Here is an 18868-nt window from a genome sequence, read left to right as displayed (position 1 = left end):
TTCCTGTTGTGCATCACGTGAAATGTTACAAGGATTGCGGTATCAGATAATTCTTTTCCGCCGGGTTTCAGTCTTATAAAGAGGCACGCAGCGCAAATTTGTAACTAAAACCCGGCAGAGGTCCGTGGTTGATGGACGGAACGCGCAAAAGGAAACAAAAGTTTACACTTCAAGTTGCCCCCACGTTGTTTACTGCCTTTAATCGTTTAACGCCGCAAATTTAACGTGGAAATAACAGGAAACGGTGCTTCTCGCTTCTCCTTTATTCGTTTTTGAATTTACGAAACAGAATAAGTCAAACCACCGGAAGAAATGAAGAGCAACTTCAATACTTCACTACCATTTTTTAAATGTTCCTTGTGAATATCGCAGCAACTGTACATGTAGTGTTTCTTAAATCTTCCAGAGCAGTTTTCAATAGGCCAAGTTCGATATATCAATACTCTAATATGGCGTCGAGGCTTTCAGGACAAACTTCTATATTTGGTTGTGTTTTCTTTGTATCCAAGTCTCTTTAGGGAATCGAGAGACAAAAGAAACTTTAAAAAAATTGCGATTTTGTCCTGAAAGCCCCGGAGCCATGTTAGAATATTGATATATCGAACGTGGCCTATTGAGTATCGTAAAACCGAAACCAAAGTAATCATCACTCTAGCCAATCACAAGGACACAGACAAAGAACCAATCAAAGTGCGAAGTAATTACATGTAGCTGATGTAAAGCGCGGGAAAACGACTGCGAGTACGTAACAATTGATTTTGGTCTTACTTCTGATTGGATGAAAAAGTGGCGCGAGTTTTTTTAAGCCAATCGCGTAAACCAATTATCTTTCGACACTCAAATGAAAAAACGCTAACCTTTTTGACTTCTCCCTCTCCGGGTTTCTCAATCACTTCTGTATTTCTTATTTCGTCTATGACATTTCTCTCGTCCGCTCTCTCGTCTTCTTTCATCTCAACATCTACTTTCCCTTTCTCGTCCTTTTGGTCTTCTTCTATTGGCTCTACTTCTGTTTCCGGTGTTACGTCATTTCCGCTCTCTGCGCTGGCCACCTGTACACTAGGCTCTTCGACTGGTTCGTCTGTCGACTCTGTCTTGTCAGTCACGTTGATTTCCACGTCAGTTTCACCTTCTTCGTGTTGTTCTTCTTCGTCTTGAAGCTCGTCGGCTTCTTCCTCGTCCGCGTCATCAAAGTCAATCTGAAATCGAAAGATAACACCCCTAAATGAACACCAGATATAGCCCTCTTCCGATGACGATCGAAACGCGTGACCCAGAGGAATCAAGAATCACAGGGTAGCATAAACTTCACAGCTGTAGCACGGATGCTAACAAAAAGCAACTTTAAATTTATTCACCTGCATTACTTGCAAAAACTGTCGGACGAAAATAAAACCGTCCAACATTTTTAAGCGTCTGAACTATTTACAGTAGAGTATAAGACTTTTAAGAAGCTCCAAAGCTCTTAGTTTCCATTATGGAGCGATCCCTTGATGAGACACTGGTTGAGGTAAGTAAGAATTTGTTATTTTCTCGTCGGTGCATCTGTAAAACCCAGGGTACAGTAAAACTATCATTTACATAGATGTTGCTTCAGTGTAATTCGCGTTTTGTATGCGTAAATCTACTCATGTTACGTTTCCTCCGAAAGTTTAACGTCCGAGAGTTTTTGCAAGTAATGTATGTTTTGGTGTGAATTAGAGCGTTTAGAAAGCCGGATAAGCAGATGTTGTTTATTCAGGCGCATTTCAAACACGACCGTTAAATCACGTAGGAAAATGATCCAGTTTAAACTTCTAAACATATTTCAACAGGGATAGCGTCTCCTTTTAAAATTTTCACATTTTAAAGATCGTCATCTAGTAAAAGGGCTTTTGAAATTTTCGAAGCATTTTAAACGGTAAAAACTCTTGGTCACTGAGTTTGGAAAACACCGAAGGAAAACTGGCAGCATTACTGACCACGTTACAATCTAGGACAAAGTTGATTTAATACTCCAATATACATAAGCAAAATCCAATAAGCAAGCCTCAATCTATCAAAAATCATCGCCCCCTCCACCCCCCGTAAACATAGAAATTAACATTCCCCCCCCTTTCTTTCAAAGCATTGCCGTCCCCACCCCTCCCACACTAAAGTGAAAACCATTTTACCGTTTGCCGAGACTTGGAGCGCACTCTCCTGGACAGTTTAGATGATTCGTAGTCCTCAAATTCAGCAGTATTAGAAAGGTTTCTTTTCTTCCCTTTACCAGGCCCTTTCTTCTTCTTTGCTTTGGCCTTCGCTTTCTGTGGTATGACGTCACTCTCTCCCAGTTCCTCCTCGCCCTGGGACCCTGACCTGCTTGTTTTCTGCTTGAAAAGAACATGGAACTGATATCAACTCATTGTCAAGCTGTTGTAAGGTTAACTGTCGTTAGAAATTCGTCTTCGTCTCTCACTAAGGACTCTAGATGACTGTTGGCCATCTTCGGAGACCTCTTCAGCTAAAACTAAAATCCTTAAGTTCTACTCACCACCTTGGTTACGGACATCCTCTTCGTCTTCTTCATGTAAGAGAACTCACTTCCCTTGCTAGTGGGTGAGAGAGGACTGGAACTAGAGTTGGTGGTCACGCTGCTGTTGATGAAGATTCTCTCACTCCTTCTCGGTTGCCACTCGTCGCTTAGCAACGATGACACGCTCCCCTTCAATTCGTCACTCTCCCTCGGAGTGCTGGAGCCCGACTGTGTTGTCCTGACCTCCTTACTCTGCTCGGAAACTGGACGAAAGACTTCTTCATCTTGTTCGCTGTCTCCAGTCGCCATGGACGATTCCGGAAGCTTCTTGTCAAACTCGTCATGACATTCGAAAGTCGAGGGCACAGTTTCTTGGTGTTCTAGTGGTACTTCCGCGGGTCTCTCTTCGATGCTTTCGTCCTTTGGGGCACTGTCCTTCTTCTTCTTCTTTTTCTTCTTTTTGGGCTCTTTCGTTGAATCCTACAGAACAAAACAACAGTTTTTAAAATTAGGGAAGCTGTTGACAAGTTAAAACGCCGATCAATAATTTTAACTCTTGGCTTTTAAATCTCGGTCAATTATAGCGACAGAATGCAATGCCGCAGAGAGATAAAATAATACATTCTCGACAGTTTGAAGATGAACTGAGTTATTTGCAGAGAGGAGACTAGCGATTTTGAGCTTGAGAAATAAACATTACCTCTTCTATAACCTTCTTCTTTTTCTTCTTCTTTTGTGTTACTGGGGCATCTTCAATGAAATGGTGGAAGCATTTTTAATATTTTTCAATATTTTAATATTCAATATTTTTTAGAGATATCGATTTCAAATTCAGGATATCAGTAAAACCTAAATTAAAGAGGAACATCACATTTTACATTTTTGCTCACCTCTCTTCTTTTTTGCTCTCCCTCACTCCTTCCATCTCACGCCCCCTTCTCTCTTTCCTATGCCCCCCCCCCTCTATTACTCCCTATCTTCTTCCTCCCCATCTCATCTCTCGCTGCCTCCTTCTTCTACTCCTCGCCCTAACCCTGTCCGTCCCTCCCGACATTTCATCATCTCCCTTTCTCATTACCCCCAACTCCGTCCTTTCTCAGCTCCCTCTCTCTCCCACTTCCTCTCCCGCTTGACACTATTGTAATTTACCTGGTTCCAACGGTGGCGACTCCGTGGCTTTCTTGGGTCTTCCCCTTTTCTTCTGAGACAGGTCTTCTGAAGGCGAAACAGCTTCAGATCTCTTGCGTTTCGTAGGCTTATCAACACTTGCAAACGACGCCTGCGCTAACAAACTCAAACCATCGCGTCCATCATGGCTCGGAGAAAAAACATCGTCATCAACATCACTCGTCACCTCTCTGTTGTTCTTCTGCGCTTCCAGTTGCTTCCTCGCTTCTATGGCAACAACCTCTTTTGCAATATCGTTCGGAGACACGCTGCTGTTTTCGGAGAAACTATCGTCCTGTAACGTCACTTCTGGGAATTCGAATTTTGCTTTGGGAGGAGTGGTTGTGGAGGACTTTCGCTTCTTTTTGGTGCCCTTGGTTTTCTTGCCTTTGGTCGGCGATGGTACTCGAGGCGTTTCACACGTCGTGTCAGCACTCTCCGGGGGTAACTCGTCGTCCGCTTTCCCGTCGTCGTAACCTTCGCAAGTCTCGATGGTAAATTTCGGACGAGCTCGTTTCTTTGGCTTTGGCTTCTTCGCTTTCGCGTTCTTGGTCGTGTTCTTCGGCTCCGTAAAATCGGCGTTGCTGTCAAAGTCGTTGGCGGACCTTTCACTGATAGCTGCAAACAATAAAGAAATCCGCTTAGAAAACTAATAAAAGTACTCATTTTGGAACAGTGCCATGAGACAAAGAATTCAAAAACAATGAAACTTTGCCTGAGGTGTTTCCTTCGCGTGCTCACTTTCTCTCACCCTCCCCCTCCCCCCCCCCCCCCAAACCTCCAGCGTCAGAAAGAGGAACTCCATGCTGATGACGCACATTACGGCTATACGTGTAGTGTTTTCATCGGGTCGGTCATTGCTTGATTCGCGCGCACGTAACAACCAATCAGCGGCAACGAAAGAATCTCTGTAGGGCTGCGTCATCACACTGGAATTTTCTGGGTCAAACCTCAGGCGTCTTTGAATGAAAATGACCTCGCGACAAGAAGTAAATAAAAACAGTTTATTTACCAGCTGGTGGCTCTGGGGTAGTCTGTCGGTTAAGTGTATCTTCTGTTGGCGATCCTTTCCTTCGTTTCCCAGTACCAGGTCCCTTCTTCTTCACGTTGGTGGGTTTGTTCTTGGAAGGTGCTACAGTGGGCTGCAATGCAAGTAAACAAAATATAAATTTAGACGGAACGTTCGTAAACAGACATCGAAGGTGCAATGGGTTAAATTCACGTTATTTAAGTAACGTAAAACGATAGACTCAAATTCTTTTTAAGCCGAGCCCAAAATAGTTAAACAAAACACCGTCATCTTCACCAACAACAGTGATATTTTGCATTTTCAAAGCTGGTTTTCACTAGCGACGGAGTTGAAGTCGGAGTCGCACTCAGAAGCGTAGAGCCATACGATCTAGTTAAATTCAAATTGACCGAGTTGGAAGCAGAACAACGATTGCGCTTATAAATTCTTCGCTACTGTGAAGACTAGATTGTCGGAGTCGCAAAGAGACATTTATAGCATTTTGCTTGGTTGGTTCTTCCGCTCCTACTTCCAACTCCGACAATCTAGTTTTCACTGGATCACAACCGACGGAATCGGAAGCGGGATCGAAAAAACAGAAAACGTTTTTGAACCGTCCAACTCAGATTCCGCCTAGCTTATGACTCCGCTAACGACTCCGTTTTTCGATTTTAACTAGGTCATAAGCACTCTTCAGACTCCGACTCTGACACCGAATCCGACGTTAATGAAAACGAGCCTTCATTCACAACCATAATCAAAGATGAATTGCATTCCTTTACCTCCTCTTCCATGCCAGGTGGCTTACGAGATTTCTTTTTCTTTTCAACAGGGACCGGAAAATCCTAATAAAAAAGATAGCCAGATGAAATAAAAACAACAACAACAAAAAAATGACGCTGAAAAACAGATACTGCCTAATAGGCCTTTCGCAGCTGGGGTAACGTGACAAAAGTTTTCCTAGAAAATTTTTATATTATGGGCTATAACTTAAAGAATGCCAGAAATGGAAAGAGCGTATCGAAAATACGAAAATGGCCAAGTTTGAGGCCCCTGGAGTAAGTTTATACGACAGTTTGAATTTTCGGAAAATTTAGAGGATTTGTATGTAAAATGTTGCTGGAGAACAAGGTCTTGCTCTCCAGCAACTTTTTCCATACAAATCTTCTTATTTTTTTAAAAATTGGGACCGTCATAAAATCTCCATCCTTACTGATGGGGGCCTCAAACTTGGCCATTTTGATATTTTCGACATGTTTTTCCCATTTCTAGCATTCGTTAAGTTATAGCCCATAATTTTATGAAAAATAGGTCACGTGATGGGTTAGCTGCAAAGGGTCTATACTTCACATCACTCCACTTACCGTAAACTCCACGGGACTGAGTCCGCGGGAAGGCGGCGCTGACCCGCGATCGTCCCGCTCTACGGGACTCTTCTGTTTGGCCCTTTTCTTCTTTTTCTTGGGCGGCTCGCTTTCCTTGGATACCAGGCTCTCCGACTCACTCCCGACAGCGTTCAACTCGGGCGACTGGGCCCTGCTCACTGGTAGCTTTTCTTCGCCTTCTTTGCCATAACTAGTTGGGGGTCCTGGGGAAGACTTGTCACCCTTGGAACTTGCGCCAAAGTACTTCCGCTTCCGGGGTCTTCCAGGGCCTCTTTTGATTGGTGTCGATTTGCCGTTTCCATCGTCGGCCCTGTGGAGGAGACAGACAATCCAAGGCAATGAGCTGATGCCTCAAAGTATTCACAAGTGTACCTACCACCTCAGCCGGTTTTCGTGACCTCGAAGTTTATAAGAGATCAAAGCGAAAATATGCAGGATTTTTGTTACAAAACAAGCAGTGGTAAATCAAATTTCGGCCGATAAACTAGGTGGATAACAAGTATTATTATATTTCCTTTTTGGCATATGCGGCGTAAAAAGCATAACTTTTCAATGAGTGACTCAAACGACGGGGGTGAACAGCGCAAGCGCAGTACGTTTGAACGCCGTTTGACCGCTGTGGTTAGAATAGTAAGGCAACACAACATCTTCGCGCTCTTACTTATATTGGGTTCTTTTAAAATCAAATGTAAAACGTAATCGAGGAAATGCTATATCTTCCATTGCAACTGGAAAAATAAAATTTTATTGAATTACATACCCGTACTTGGGCTGCAGTCGGGCAAGTTCCCTGACCTTCTCTCTGTATTTCTTCTGTAACTCAGCTAGTTTCATCCGCATCTCTTTCTCCACCGACTCCACGCCCGCCACGTCACTGATAGCACTCGTCACGCTGTTCAAAATCGTCGTCGGACTCCGAAGATCTTTCCGACGACTAAACACCATGAATCGGTCTTTGCTGTTCCGTCGCTTCGCCATTGACCGGAGTCGATCGATGTTTTCTCGGATTTGTTTTCGCTCGGCTTCGGACCTGAACGGCCTCAGTGAAAAGATTGTGGAATTTTCCTTGTTTTCAAGGTCTGTTTTAAGAGGGACAAAAGACGAGGCTATTCTACGAAGTTCGCACTTTGTGTTAAAGTCATCTTCCAACTCAGAATCGCTACCCATCTGGTCTGGAGGCGACAGTTTTTCGTACGAAGACAGCGCTTGAAAATTTCCCCTGTTATCTTCTAAAGAGTCCACGTTTTCCCTTAATCTAACGTTTGCAGGCTGCAATCCCCTTTCTGATCGTTCAATGTCTGATTTAACAAACGAGTTCGTCATCTCTCCATAGGAGTCAACTCTTTGAGAGTGTTCCCGTCGCGGTAAATGACTTTCCAAGTTCGGCACCATGGCTTTCTCAGAAACATCACGCACTATTTCGTTGTAGCTTACAGGAAGTCCCCTCTCGTAAGCCCTGAAAGAACCCTCGAACCGCTCTCTTTCTGCCTCGTGATCAGGTTTCTCTTGAGCTAGACGTTCAGAGGCGACATTTCCGAACGCCATCAATTTTTGAGGAAATTGCAGCGCTATCTGTCCCGCGGGGACTTCACGGGATTCCCGTGAGACGAGCCTCTCGCCAGCCAAGTTGGGTTGAGCCTCAAGTCTTCGGGGTGTTTCCACTACAGAAAGAACAAGAAAGATTTTGCTGTTTAAGAAATAAGTTTTGACAGTCTACTTCATGGGACAACAAACAACTTAACTGTGCATAAATAAAACAAATTCCTGCTTGTTTGCTATGTTTTTGCGTCCTCGTCAACTATCACGCGATAGAAATCTCGAGCGCATAATCTAACTGTTTTTGAATACATCCGTCTTCTAGCCGTTTAAACCTCTATCGAAATCCTCTTTAAAAGACAATTCAAAAAGGTCAATAAGCGGCCACCATATTGTTCACAACCGCACTCTATTCCGCTACTCACTATCTACAACACAATAGATAGTGATCAGCATAGCCAATTAGAGAACGGCATTCGTTATACCAGAGCTCAAGAGAAACACCGGAAATGTTTTCTATTTCTTAAATACTACTTTTCCTTACCTATTTCTTTGGTAATCGCTGACTCCACGCCAGGCAGCATGCTAGGAGACTTCACCCGATCCACGACGCCGTTACCCCCGCTAACAACCTGGGTATCATTCTTTGCAGGGGGGGTTAACCTTGAGGTCCACTGAGCCTCTTCACCGCGCGCTTTTTCCATGCTGGACAGCGTAACGGCAGCCGAAACAGTCTTTGGAGACACGCTGTCTCGGCCGACTTCCGATATCCCAGAGGAGGTGGTAGACACGGGAACAGTTAGGTTAACCTTGGGGATGTCCCTGGGAAAAGGGACTTGTGATCCCGGAAAAGAAAACTGAGAGAGGGGATCCCGCGATAAGTAGTCTTTAAGCTGTTTGGCGATCTTTCCCTGTGGATCAGATCAAAGGAACAAATGTAAACGTGTAATCTTCGGCATAATGATTTTTCGTGATGTGATGAAACGAACTCTTACCTGGGCACCCACCTGTGCATCTAATTGAGCTAGAACAGCATTGTGTCTCTCAGTTAGCTTTTGGTGGGCTTCTTTCAGCCAGCGGCTGTCAATCGCCGACTTCTCTTCACGCTGACTGGATGTTTCTTGCTGCTGAACGGTATCATTATCACGTGATGCAGGTATGCGCTGCACGTGATCTTGCGACGTGGATGTCTCGGGTTTTGGTCTCGGCGCAGGTTCTTTGGCTTGACTTTCGGAGTGTTCTTGCGTTACTTCACGTGCCTTCTGTTGCAGATCTGCAGACTTTCCATCTTTACTCTCGTCCTAGACGAGCAATTTACAATTGATTTTTCTCAGCATTTTAAGAGGCAAGTTCTTGTAATATTAAGATTCCACGACAAACGAACGGTCTTAAAACTGAATCAAACTAATTAACAGTTTGAAATGATGGGGAAAGAAACAAGAAAAAGAAATACAAAGCCGTAGAAGAAGGGAGTGGATGGTCCAAACTATAGTGGAATGAAACAGCTCGCGGCGTGACGTGACACACCTTGTTATCAGCGTTATGCCCAGTTTTATGTACAAATTGCTAGGCCCAGGTCAAACGTCGAACTTAACATAAGAAGTACTAAATTGAGTGAATTAAGTTCATGGAGAGTACGACGTTAGTCTCAACTTAGATCGATCTTAATTCGAATTAAGTTCGACGTTTCACTGAAAGGTCGAGCTTTACCCGTTTGAATCGACTCAAATTGCAATTAATTTTGTCTCATGTGAAGTTCGACGTTTGACCTGGGCCTTAGTGTATTATATGCCAAGGGAAAGAAATCTTTTGACTGTACTTTGTTGCACTGATCAAACTTTACATTAAAACAATGAAGTTTGTTAATCACCTTCTGCTGTTGATCAAAGTGTTTGTCGCTGTAGTAGAACGGATAGGCAGAGAAAGGAAACTGGCTGCCCTGTTTACCCAACAGGAATTGCTTGCTTCGTTCGTGAATTTGCTGTTGTTGTTGCTGCTGCTGCTGTTGTTGCTGTTGTTGTTTATGTTGTTGTTGTTGAAAAGGCTGCATCATTTGGTAAAACTGTTGCCACTGTGTCTCGTCCCAGGCTCCAGGTATTCCCCACATGCCGGCATATCTCGGATCCATGATGGCCGGGTTCATAAACGCCGCATTCTCGGCTGCAACTGAAAAAGAACATATTACGCGTGAGCGAAAGGTCACCTTTTAATTTATACCTCAAAGAGCCAGTCACGGGATAGCCTCCTAGACAGACGTTGGGCTCGTCACGCAATCTTCCTCACCCACGACCGGGGGAGGAGATTGCAAGACGAGCTCAAAGAGTGTCTGCGTAGGAGGCTGGTAACGGGAAAACGAGATTAATTTCATATCATGTAAGGTAACAGTTGCTCTTGAAAATAGACAACTGGTATGGAGAAGTATTTTTCGGAAATACATCTGCGATCTACTGACAGTAATCTTCCTCAATTTCCAGTTGACAATAACGTAGTATGCAAGAAATTACAAGCGAAAAGATAGTAGTATCTCCCTTTCAGCAATGATCACCTCCCTCGGCGTTAATGTAATTCATAATAAGTTATTTGACTGTCAATTTCACCGATAAGAAACTTGTCAACAAGCTACTTTCTACCCCATGGTTGCCACAGACATCACTTTTCAAAATTCCTGGGTTTTTTTTCCCTGATAACAATAAAATTTCCCTGACCACATAAATACAAAATGCCAGATACAGTGGCGACTTCCAGCCTCCCCTTACAGCCAGACTGGTAGGTTTTAGGAAATGACCCCAAATGTTTCTTCCAGCCTTCAATGGTATTAAATTAGCCATGTTAAATTATTTCAATTTTCCGTGACTTTCTCGTCACCTTGAAGAATATTTTTTCCCTGACCATTTCCTGACCTGTGACAACCCAGTACCCCTTCTCCTTCGAGTTAAAGAGTACGATATTCTTACCCATCGGCATGTAAGCCTCAGGAGGAATCATCATAATTTGGCCCGTCACTGGATCAGCAGCAGCAAATGCTCCTGGTGGAAACATGCCGGGTGGGGCGGCGGCCTCCATCATGGGTGGACGGTACATAGCGCCGTAAATCGACGGATCGAGCACTACAAACGGCCCGGCATCCGGGATAGCTTGGGGCGCCGCAAACAACGGTGCAAAGTACGGGTTGCCGAATGCACCGCCATCCATTCTTAGAAACTGGGCGGCACCTGCATTTCCTAGACCAGACATCCCAGATTCTGGAGCAGAATCCCGTGAATGGCCTTCGCTACCATCACTTGCCATTCTTCTGCTCTGAGGGCCAGACCCAAAAGACGCGCCGTAAGGATTGGACGACGCAGCGTTTCTCTGCTCAGATAAGGGTGACGATAGGCGGCGCTGCCGTACGTTGCCAGCCGTCGGCGAAACGACGGTTCTCTCCGAAGATTGAGGAAGTCGAAGCTGAGCTCGTTTTTCCGGAGAAATCGATTCCCTTGATCCATGCCTCGCTGCATCCTCATTCTCGTCAGAGCTGATTTCTTCCGTTTCATCCCGTATTTCGTTCTCAAATCGCCCCGTTGGCAACTTCGGTTTCACTTCGTCCCGTCTCGGCGCACCTCGTCTGTCATCGTGTCTTTTCGCGCCTTCGTCGACTGAGTTTGACACATGACTACTTTCCACGTTTCTGGCAAAAGCGTTAAAGTCGGTTTTTTTGAACCCGTTCTTCTCCATTTCTTGCTCTCTTCTCTCGTACATCTCGATTGTGGCATTCGGAGGAACAAAAACTTTATCATCGTTCACAGCGCCGCCGCCACGCTCAACGTATCTCATTTGCTCTCCGTTGGCAACTGAAGTGAAACCACCTTTGCTGTATTTAAAGAAAGGAAACGCACTCAAAGCGGTACTGTTATTGTTTCGGTCATTACTCTTTTTGCCATCGCCCATCGCTGGAAGTTCTCGCGAGTCCGGTTTTCGTACCGCGTGTTCTTTGTACGAGGTTTGGTCTTTAGCGCGCGAGGGCTCACCGGACCTCGCGCGATCAGTGCCTTCCTTTTCTTTATCCTCTTTAGCAGATGATCTAAGCTCCGCGCGCGGCACGCCCATAAAAGTTGTCTCGCTCTGTTCTCGGCTATCGTAACTACTAAAACTGCCAGCAACTGGTCTGTTTTCTTCCACTCTCAAAGGTTTTGTCATTTCCGACTTCAAGTATTTTTGGTTCCCTTCTCGCCTCTCGACTGAGAGTCGGTAAGACCCTAATTCTTTGCTGTGAACAATAACGTTACCCAAACTTCCTTTTCCGTCGTCGCTTTTGTTGTTGTAATCTTTAACATATTCTCCGATAACAGACTTCTCATTTCTGCTCACAAAGGACTGGCTTCTTTGGTACTCCCCGTGGCTTGCGCTTAGCGGCATCTTAGCGCTTGAAAGATCTGCTTCTTTTCGTAAACTCGCTTGTCCAGCACCGAATTTGAACGTGCTCTTCGTAACTTTACCTTGCGTCTGCTCGGAGGACGACAAACCCTCGCGTGAAGACTCGCGTGACACATCCTGGGGATCGTCTTCAACATCTTTCCCGCCAAAACCCTTGTCGTTGCCGACCGCGCGTACCTGGGGTGGACGAGGTCCGTAATATGGCGATCGTTCCCATGGTGGCTGATAAAAGTTTCTCGCAACATGTTTCTGCGCATGCTCATAACCGCCTGTCCTATTCAGGTCGCGTTCCTCGCGAGGGGGTTGTTTAGTTCGCCAATTGTTTTCATCTGCCTTATCCTCCTGAGGTTGTTTACCAGGATAACCAGGATAACCAGGATAATTTGTAGTCCAAGGAACAACACCGCTGTGACTCGTCACAGACGGCGCCGACGATACGGAGCTCGAAGGATAAGAATATGTTTGTCTCCACGCTCCGGAAGAAAAACCTTTGCGTTCAGCATCGGACGAATAAGGTACGGTCAGCGGCGAACCGTTGTTTATGCGCGGCGCAATAGGTGTAAGTTTGGGCATCGTCGACGGTACATTCGAGTGCGTCGTACTTGAAGAGGTTCTAGGAGGTACGGTGTTGTGGTACGCAATAAGCGTTGGTGGTTCGTTTGCGGGGTACGGCGAAGAGCGCGCTTCAGTGTTATAGCTTTTTTCCTGCGAGGAAAACGTCACAGCACCGTTTTCAACAATCCGAGGAGGCGGTCCATTACTGAGCCTTTTAGTCCCGCCGGAATCAACTCCTAAATGTTCAAAGGTTTTCGGTTTTGACACTTTCTCGCGCGTCCTATCATAATCGCCCACGACCGATTGTTTGTCACGGCGAGACAAGTCCTCGTTGCTTTGAGTGTCACGCAGTGGAATGTCACGCAATGGTAACCCTTTGTTCTTTCCATCGTCTGAGTTTAGTTCGCTTCCTTTTCCTCTATCGGTGTACCTCAAAGGAGCATTTGAACTTTGCGTGTCAGCTGCTTTTCTTTTGTCGGGATCGCTAGGTTTCTTTGCGGCTTCCTGTTTGTCTGTTACTGTTTTAATAACACTTTCCGTTCGCATGGGCTCTTTAGCAGAGCGGGAAGGTGGCTCTGTAGGTCTAGTGAAAGGAAAAATATACATAAAATATAAATAAAAATACGAATAAACTTCTATTTTGTAAAAAGAAGGGAAGCATTTGCCAAGAACGGCCAAACCCTCGCGTTTGCCCTGCGAGGATATTCGTGAAAGAGAGTACATGTAGTTTCTCCTTTGCTGTGAGCGTGGCAATTCTTTTTCGGTTTTCAAAAATGGATTTCAAGGCTAATTCATCAATGACGAACAGAATAAACGGCAAACTTACGTTACTTTACGTTTCGAGCTTGCGGTATAACTGCTTGTTCTTACAAGTCTTGCATATTTATACCGGCTAATATTTTCCGCGAAAACATGAAGCTAAAAAGGAGCATTATAAATAAACATACAGTCGCTCACCAGACAATAGCCCACAAAAATGTCTGACGAAATTTCAAACATGAGAAAATGAAATATAAATATACTTGAACAAATCGAACTGAGCATAACTTTCATGTACACTCATTCTGGAATGTTCTTTTGCATGTCGAAAATTAGAATCAAGTGTAAAGTTAAAAAATATAGGCAAACTTCAAAATGTGACGGTCCGACGACATTTCTGTGACTGAGGTGGGCATATGTCCTTTCTAGAAAAACAAAATTATTTGCAGCCCTATTTGAAAATGCCATGTGCGTGTTCACACACACAGCTGAAAGTTTCGAAAGTAAAGTGTCCGCAAAAACCACAATGATCGCTTACGAGCAACTAGGCTTCAACCAGACTTCAGTTTGTCTTAATTCTCTCCAATCTTATCAAAATGATATCTGATCAGCCATCGGAGTAACAAATTACAGCTGAAAACTGAGTAATTGTTAACCTTTCTACTCCAAAAGAAATGAAAATGTGGTCATCATTAACTACTTCCGAAGAATCCAGAGAATCTTTAACACACACAAAAAGAGAATCAACAGAAGAGTCCATTTTCTGTTTTAATTACAATTAGCTCCCGCCTTTATCATTCTAGAAACTTGTTGTTTTTCTTCTTGCTCACCTGTCATGGCAGAGCAATTACACAGCAGAACATTCTGGACGCAGACATAGTTCACAAATTAGAAATACCACTGTCAGAAATGCGAAATTGTAGTGTATATAATTCAATACATGTCGGGAAAATGTTTCTTGAAAAAGGCAGGACAAACTCACGATATATTTGGACAGTGCGGAGTGCACAAAATAAAATAAATTGATGAAGAATACTGTTAACTACCAAGTTATAATTGGGGAAAAATGTTTAAAAATAGACGATTCAGTCAACAGACGGTTGCCGGATAACAATAGAATATCGCTGGAGTTAAAAAAAAAAAAAGAAAACGTTCTTTAAATATTAGCGGTTGATTTTCATACGTTGAAAAAAAAAATTAACTTTGAAAATGTTTGCTATGTCTAAACGTCGATTTCTAGAAAGAAAAGATACCGTTCATGTATGCCCCGTTTGGTTTGGATAGCTCAAACGTTGGTGAGTCTTATCAGAATGTGTTGCGGCTTTACGAGGTTCTTACAACAAAAAAAGAGGGAGGCATATTAAACATGGTTTGTAACGACGTTCAGTTAGCTTAAATTACGAAATTGAAGCAGTATCCCAGACAATTAAAAGAAGGAAACTTATGGACAAAGCAATCACTGAGATTGTCGATTGAACTGCTCTGCTGAAGTACAGAGTATAGATGAATATTAATGAAAAGACGGTTGTAACAAACGGGTTAAATGAACGTGCTTCCTGTACCGCGTGGATTAAATCTTCCTTAGAAACCAACTCCAATGCAAACAAAATTTACAGCGTTTAATTTACATGCTAAACATGTTTTGCAGTTCGCGACAATTTCTCTAAGAGGCCATTACTGAAGACATTATTCATTGTTAGACCATTTTGCTCAGTTACACGAAAAACGGAGCGTTCAAACACAATAACGAAAACGTAACAGCAAAAATAGACTATCAACGAAAAATGGACAAATTAATGGATTTCCGTCTTTCGAAGCTTTTTTTGAAAAGCAAACAATTCTGAAGTCTCTTCTTTTAGAGTTCGACTCTGTCTTCTCCGTGCGATTTAAAAAGGCTTTAAAAATTATTTTGGCTACATAATGAAAGTTGCAAAATACTATGGTAACAAACACAAAATAATTCATTAGAAAAGTATGCTTTACAACGAGGGCTTCAGAGTTCAACGCGAACACGTGGTTAACATAATCATTTCATAGACTTCTTAGTGACAAGCACACTTCGAAATAAAACTACAGAACAACCGGCAGTGTTCCTACCGGAGTTCCGCCTGGATGAGATGTTAGTCCCCCGGTAGGGTTACCCTCTCACCACAGCATTTACAGTGAAACCTGTATTAAGCGGACCCTTGGGACCCTCACTAGCGTCCGCTTCATACAGGGTGTCCGCTCAAAACAGGGTCTAATATGTTGTGTAAAAATAGTTTACTATTAACCCTTTTGTAAAAGTGTAACACAGTGTAAGATCAAAGACTAGCATAGTACAATGTCCAGTCAATCAATGCATCAATTTGGAATAATCTACTTAGTTTTGAAATGACATCACTGAACAATGTTACAGGAGTCTCAGCTGAACCTTCAGAAGTAAAAGTCTGCTTATTGCAGGTTTTGTGCAACAAAATGGCTTAATATTGTTGTCCGCGTCCGCTTGTCAGGTGTCCGCAGAATGCAGGTTTATTTTACAGTAAATGTGGGAAGAAAATTTTGGGACTTCAGCTGGTGTCCACTTAATAGGGGGTGTCCGTTTAATGTGGGGTCTGCTTAATACAGTTTCACTGTAATTCGCCGGTCCCCACGAGAGGCAACTGTCCTTGACCAAGAATACAACACAAAGAACTAAGTTTCTCATTTTACTAACCTTAACTGGGAGGATGAGTTGGTAGTTTTGTCCAACGTTGTTGCTTCTTCGCTGTTTTTCACGCGTTGCCCTTGTCCGTAAGCAGCAGAGAAGTTTGGAAAACCCATCATAGGGCCGCCGTACGGGTAAACGAGATTTCCCGCGTTCAAAGCCCGCGAGTCCATTCCCGGTCCCGCGATCATCCCGCCAACGTATGGGAAACTCATACCGAGCGCTGAAAAGACAGGAGATATGACGGTTAGATAGAGACAGTAACGAAACTTTAGCTAGAACAGCTTGTTGATACAGCTTGACGGAGGGAAGTTATTCAACCAGTTACGTGGGTTAAACGTTGTGGAACGGTATCTGATTCAGTTGAATAACTTAACAAGGGAAATTGTAATCCTACATTTTAAAGACCGGTCTATGAGACTTCTGCACAGCCGAAACTCGATTAACCGGAAGTGGCGAATCAGCAAAGACACAACGCCAAGAACCAATCAGAAGTCGAACCGAAAGCTTGCGACCCATGCGAAGCGAGGGAACATGCGCGTAAGCCATTCACGATAGGTTTTGGCTTTGCTACTGAATGGAACATATTTAATATAATTGGTTAACGTACGTTGCAGAAGTTTTTGTGCAGAAAAGATGGGTTGCTACAAAGTAAATCTACAACAAACGCAGAAAGCGAGGAGCACACGCGCGCACACTACCGTGCACAGTAAAATTACTTTATATCAATGCCAAATGCATGAAGAGAATAAGTTAGACTTTGAGCCAGATATCAGGACACATGACGTCAAAATCACATGACAATCAGCAATAATTTCGTTTGCAGTACTTTTTGAGAGCTTTCTGTGTCATCCGCGAACAATTTTTTGCATGCACACAATTAGTACATTTTTAAGCTTCCACCGACATCTCCCTCTTAAATCAAATCAAAACACTGTGTATGGAGCTGCATTAAATCCAGGTCATGAATATTTTCTTCATAATCCACAGGTATTCATTTCAGTTCCGCATTCAACACAATCCAAAGAGTGTCGTTGCTAAGCTTAATCTCGACCCTGACAGGGAAAGGACTACGAGATCACATTACAAAGCCGGGTGATTTCATGAAACGGGGCAGAATTTTCTTCAAGCAGCAACAACAGGAACAACTGTGTTGCCAGAGCGTCTTGTAACACACTCATGAAACTGCACCGACACAAGCAAGCCTGGGCTTTCGTCAGTTAAAGAAGCTTTGACAAGATACCACGTGTTTTAATCCGTCTTCACGTTCCTCAGTCGCCACCGTTATTGTTTCTTTTTGGTTTAAAATAATCTACTGTCTGACATAACTCCATTTAACTATCAACTGTAGTAAGAACTGTACGACTTCCGTCTTTGAGTTGGATACACACCACTATATGTACACGAGTCAGCTCTCTCCCTCTCGTGACTCGTTTATATTTAACAATTAGATTATGAGATCAACCTTTCTGTGGCGTGACTGAGTAAACTATCACATATAGAAATCGTGAGCGAATAATCTAATTGTCGTAGTATAAATCTACTAGTCGTTCGAAACCTAATACAAATCCTCTTCACAGACACTTCGAAAACGCAAAGAAGCAACGGCCATTTTTTTACAACTGCACACTGCCAGGCTACTCACAACCGAATAGCAAATAGCCGCCGTACGTAGCCAATAAGAGCACGGCATTCGTTATAGAACGTTTATAGATTTATACTAAAAGATTACTGATGTCAGTTTTAAATGTTCTTGAGGTGGGCGGAAAACCAGAGAAATTCCTTTCAATTAACATAACACGCTACGCCTGGAAAAAGAACTCCATGATCGAGCAGAAAGCGAAAGATTTTCCCTAAAACAAGACGCTATTACTCAGTAAACAAGAGTAAAATATTCAACTGCCTCATTGAAAGTTGATACCGCAAATGAAACACTCGATTATGAAATTTCAGTACAACCACATATGACTTCTGAACAACTGTACACACATCCTAATTGGTCTAATATTTTATTTTGTATGTCCAATGCCAGCAGAAGTTTGATCGTTACAATCGGTTTTTAATAACGTTCTGCAGTTTTGCCATCAGTACATCTTTTTCACTTTATCAGTATTATCTTTGCTGCTTTTTATCCTTATGTAATCTCATATCACAACTCTATATAAGAGGTTGTCATTCTTATTTTAAGATCATTTCGCATGTGAAATGGCCTGACATCGCGTGATCAAAGTAGCTTAACACAAGCGTAGCTGACATTGTTCGAAATACCAGCAAGAATCATAGAGTAGACACGACATCTTTTTACACGCCATGCAAAGTCTCATTTTCATAAACTAGAGTTTTAACCTTTTTATAGAGTGAAATGTTTTGTTCACTGTTTAGGTCCAGTTCACAAACCTTTACTATTATGAACGGGCTGATACCTCTAATTAGTACGTCTTACGTCGCCAAGGAAATATGCTTGCAATAATAACAATGTTCCTTGTTTAGTTTGGCCACGAATCCGTTATCAGTGAAAGACAAACCGTAAAATAACTCGGTTGCCAAAAGGAAAATTACGCAACAGTGCAACAATAAACTGAGCTCGCGGATCAAATTTAGAGACATGAATACAATGTACCTGAATTATTCATTTTCTACTTTCAAAAACCACAAAATCAAAACAAAAATTAAACCTTCGTGTACATCGCGTTTCTATATGCATGATGAACGACTTAACACTCAGTGTAATTCCACAAGACATTCCTCTAGACTTCTCTAGGATTCACGTTTCTTTCATGTAAAAAATTCAAACAGCGAAAGACTGCTAGCAGATCTAGATAACTTCTGCTCCTTTTTTTACGCAAATGAAGTCGTAACGA

General features: G+C 43.1%; 1 protein-coding gene across 4 annotated transcripts in view; it reads right to left on the bottom strand.

The window, feature by feature from the left end:
• LOC110046582 (uncharacterized) overlaps positions 1-18868 on the bottom strand; it is a 36796-nt gene that overhangs the window by 8798 nt on the left and 9130 nt on the right. The window contains exons 2-15 of one of the 4 annotated variants that reach the window (XM_020752262.2): positions 16017-16230; positions 10549-13145; positions 9465-9760; positions 8590-8895; positions 8139-8505; positions 6819-7719; positions 6038-6368; positions 5456-5518; positions 4677-4806; positions 3647-4282; positions 3198-3247; positions 2516-2977; positions 2154-2354; positions 858-1199 (exon numbers count right to left, since the gene is read on the bottom strand). In XM_020752262.2, the coding sequence (XP_020607921.2) occupies positions 858-1199; positions 2154-2354; positions 2516-2977; positions 3198-3247; positions 3647-4282; positions 4677-4806; positions 5456-5518; positions 6038-6368; positions 6819-7719; positions 8139-8505; positions 8590-8895; positions 9465-9760; positions 10549-13145; positions 16017-16230 (6896 nt within the window). The remainder of the gene's footprint in view (positions 1-857; positions 1200-2153; positions 2355-2515; positions 2978-3197; positions 3248-3646; positions 4283-4676; positions 4807-5455; positions 5519-6037; positions 6369-6818; positions 7720-8138; positions 8506-8589; positions 8896-9464; positions 9761-10548; positions 13146-16016; positions 16231-18868) is intronic. The other 3 variants (XM_020752264.2, XM_020752263.2, XM_089290096.1) reach the window with 3 other exon arrangements.

Source organism: Orbicella faveolata, unplaced genomic scaffold (assembly GCF_042242905.1).
Source record: "Orbicella faveolata isolate gen_17 unplaced genomic scaffold, um_ofav_v1 contig_2, whole genome shotgun sequence".
In the NCBI taxonomy this organism is placed as follows: domain Eukaryota; kingdom Metazoa; phylum Cnidaria; class Anthozoa; order Scleractinia; family Merulinidae; genus Orbicella; species Orbicella faveolata.
This window is presented reverse-complemented; position numbering and strand designations above follow the sequence as displayed.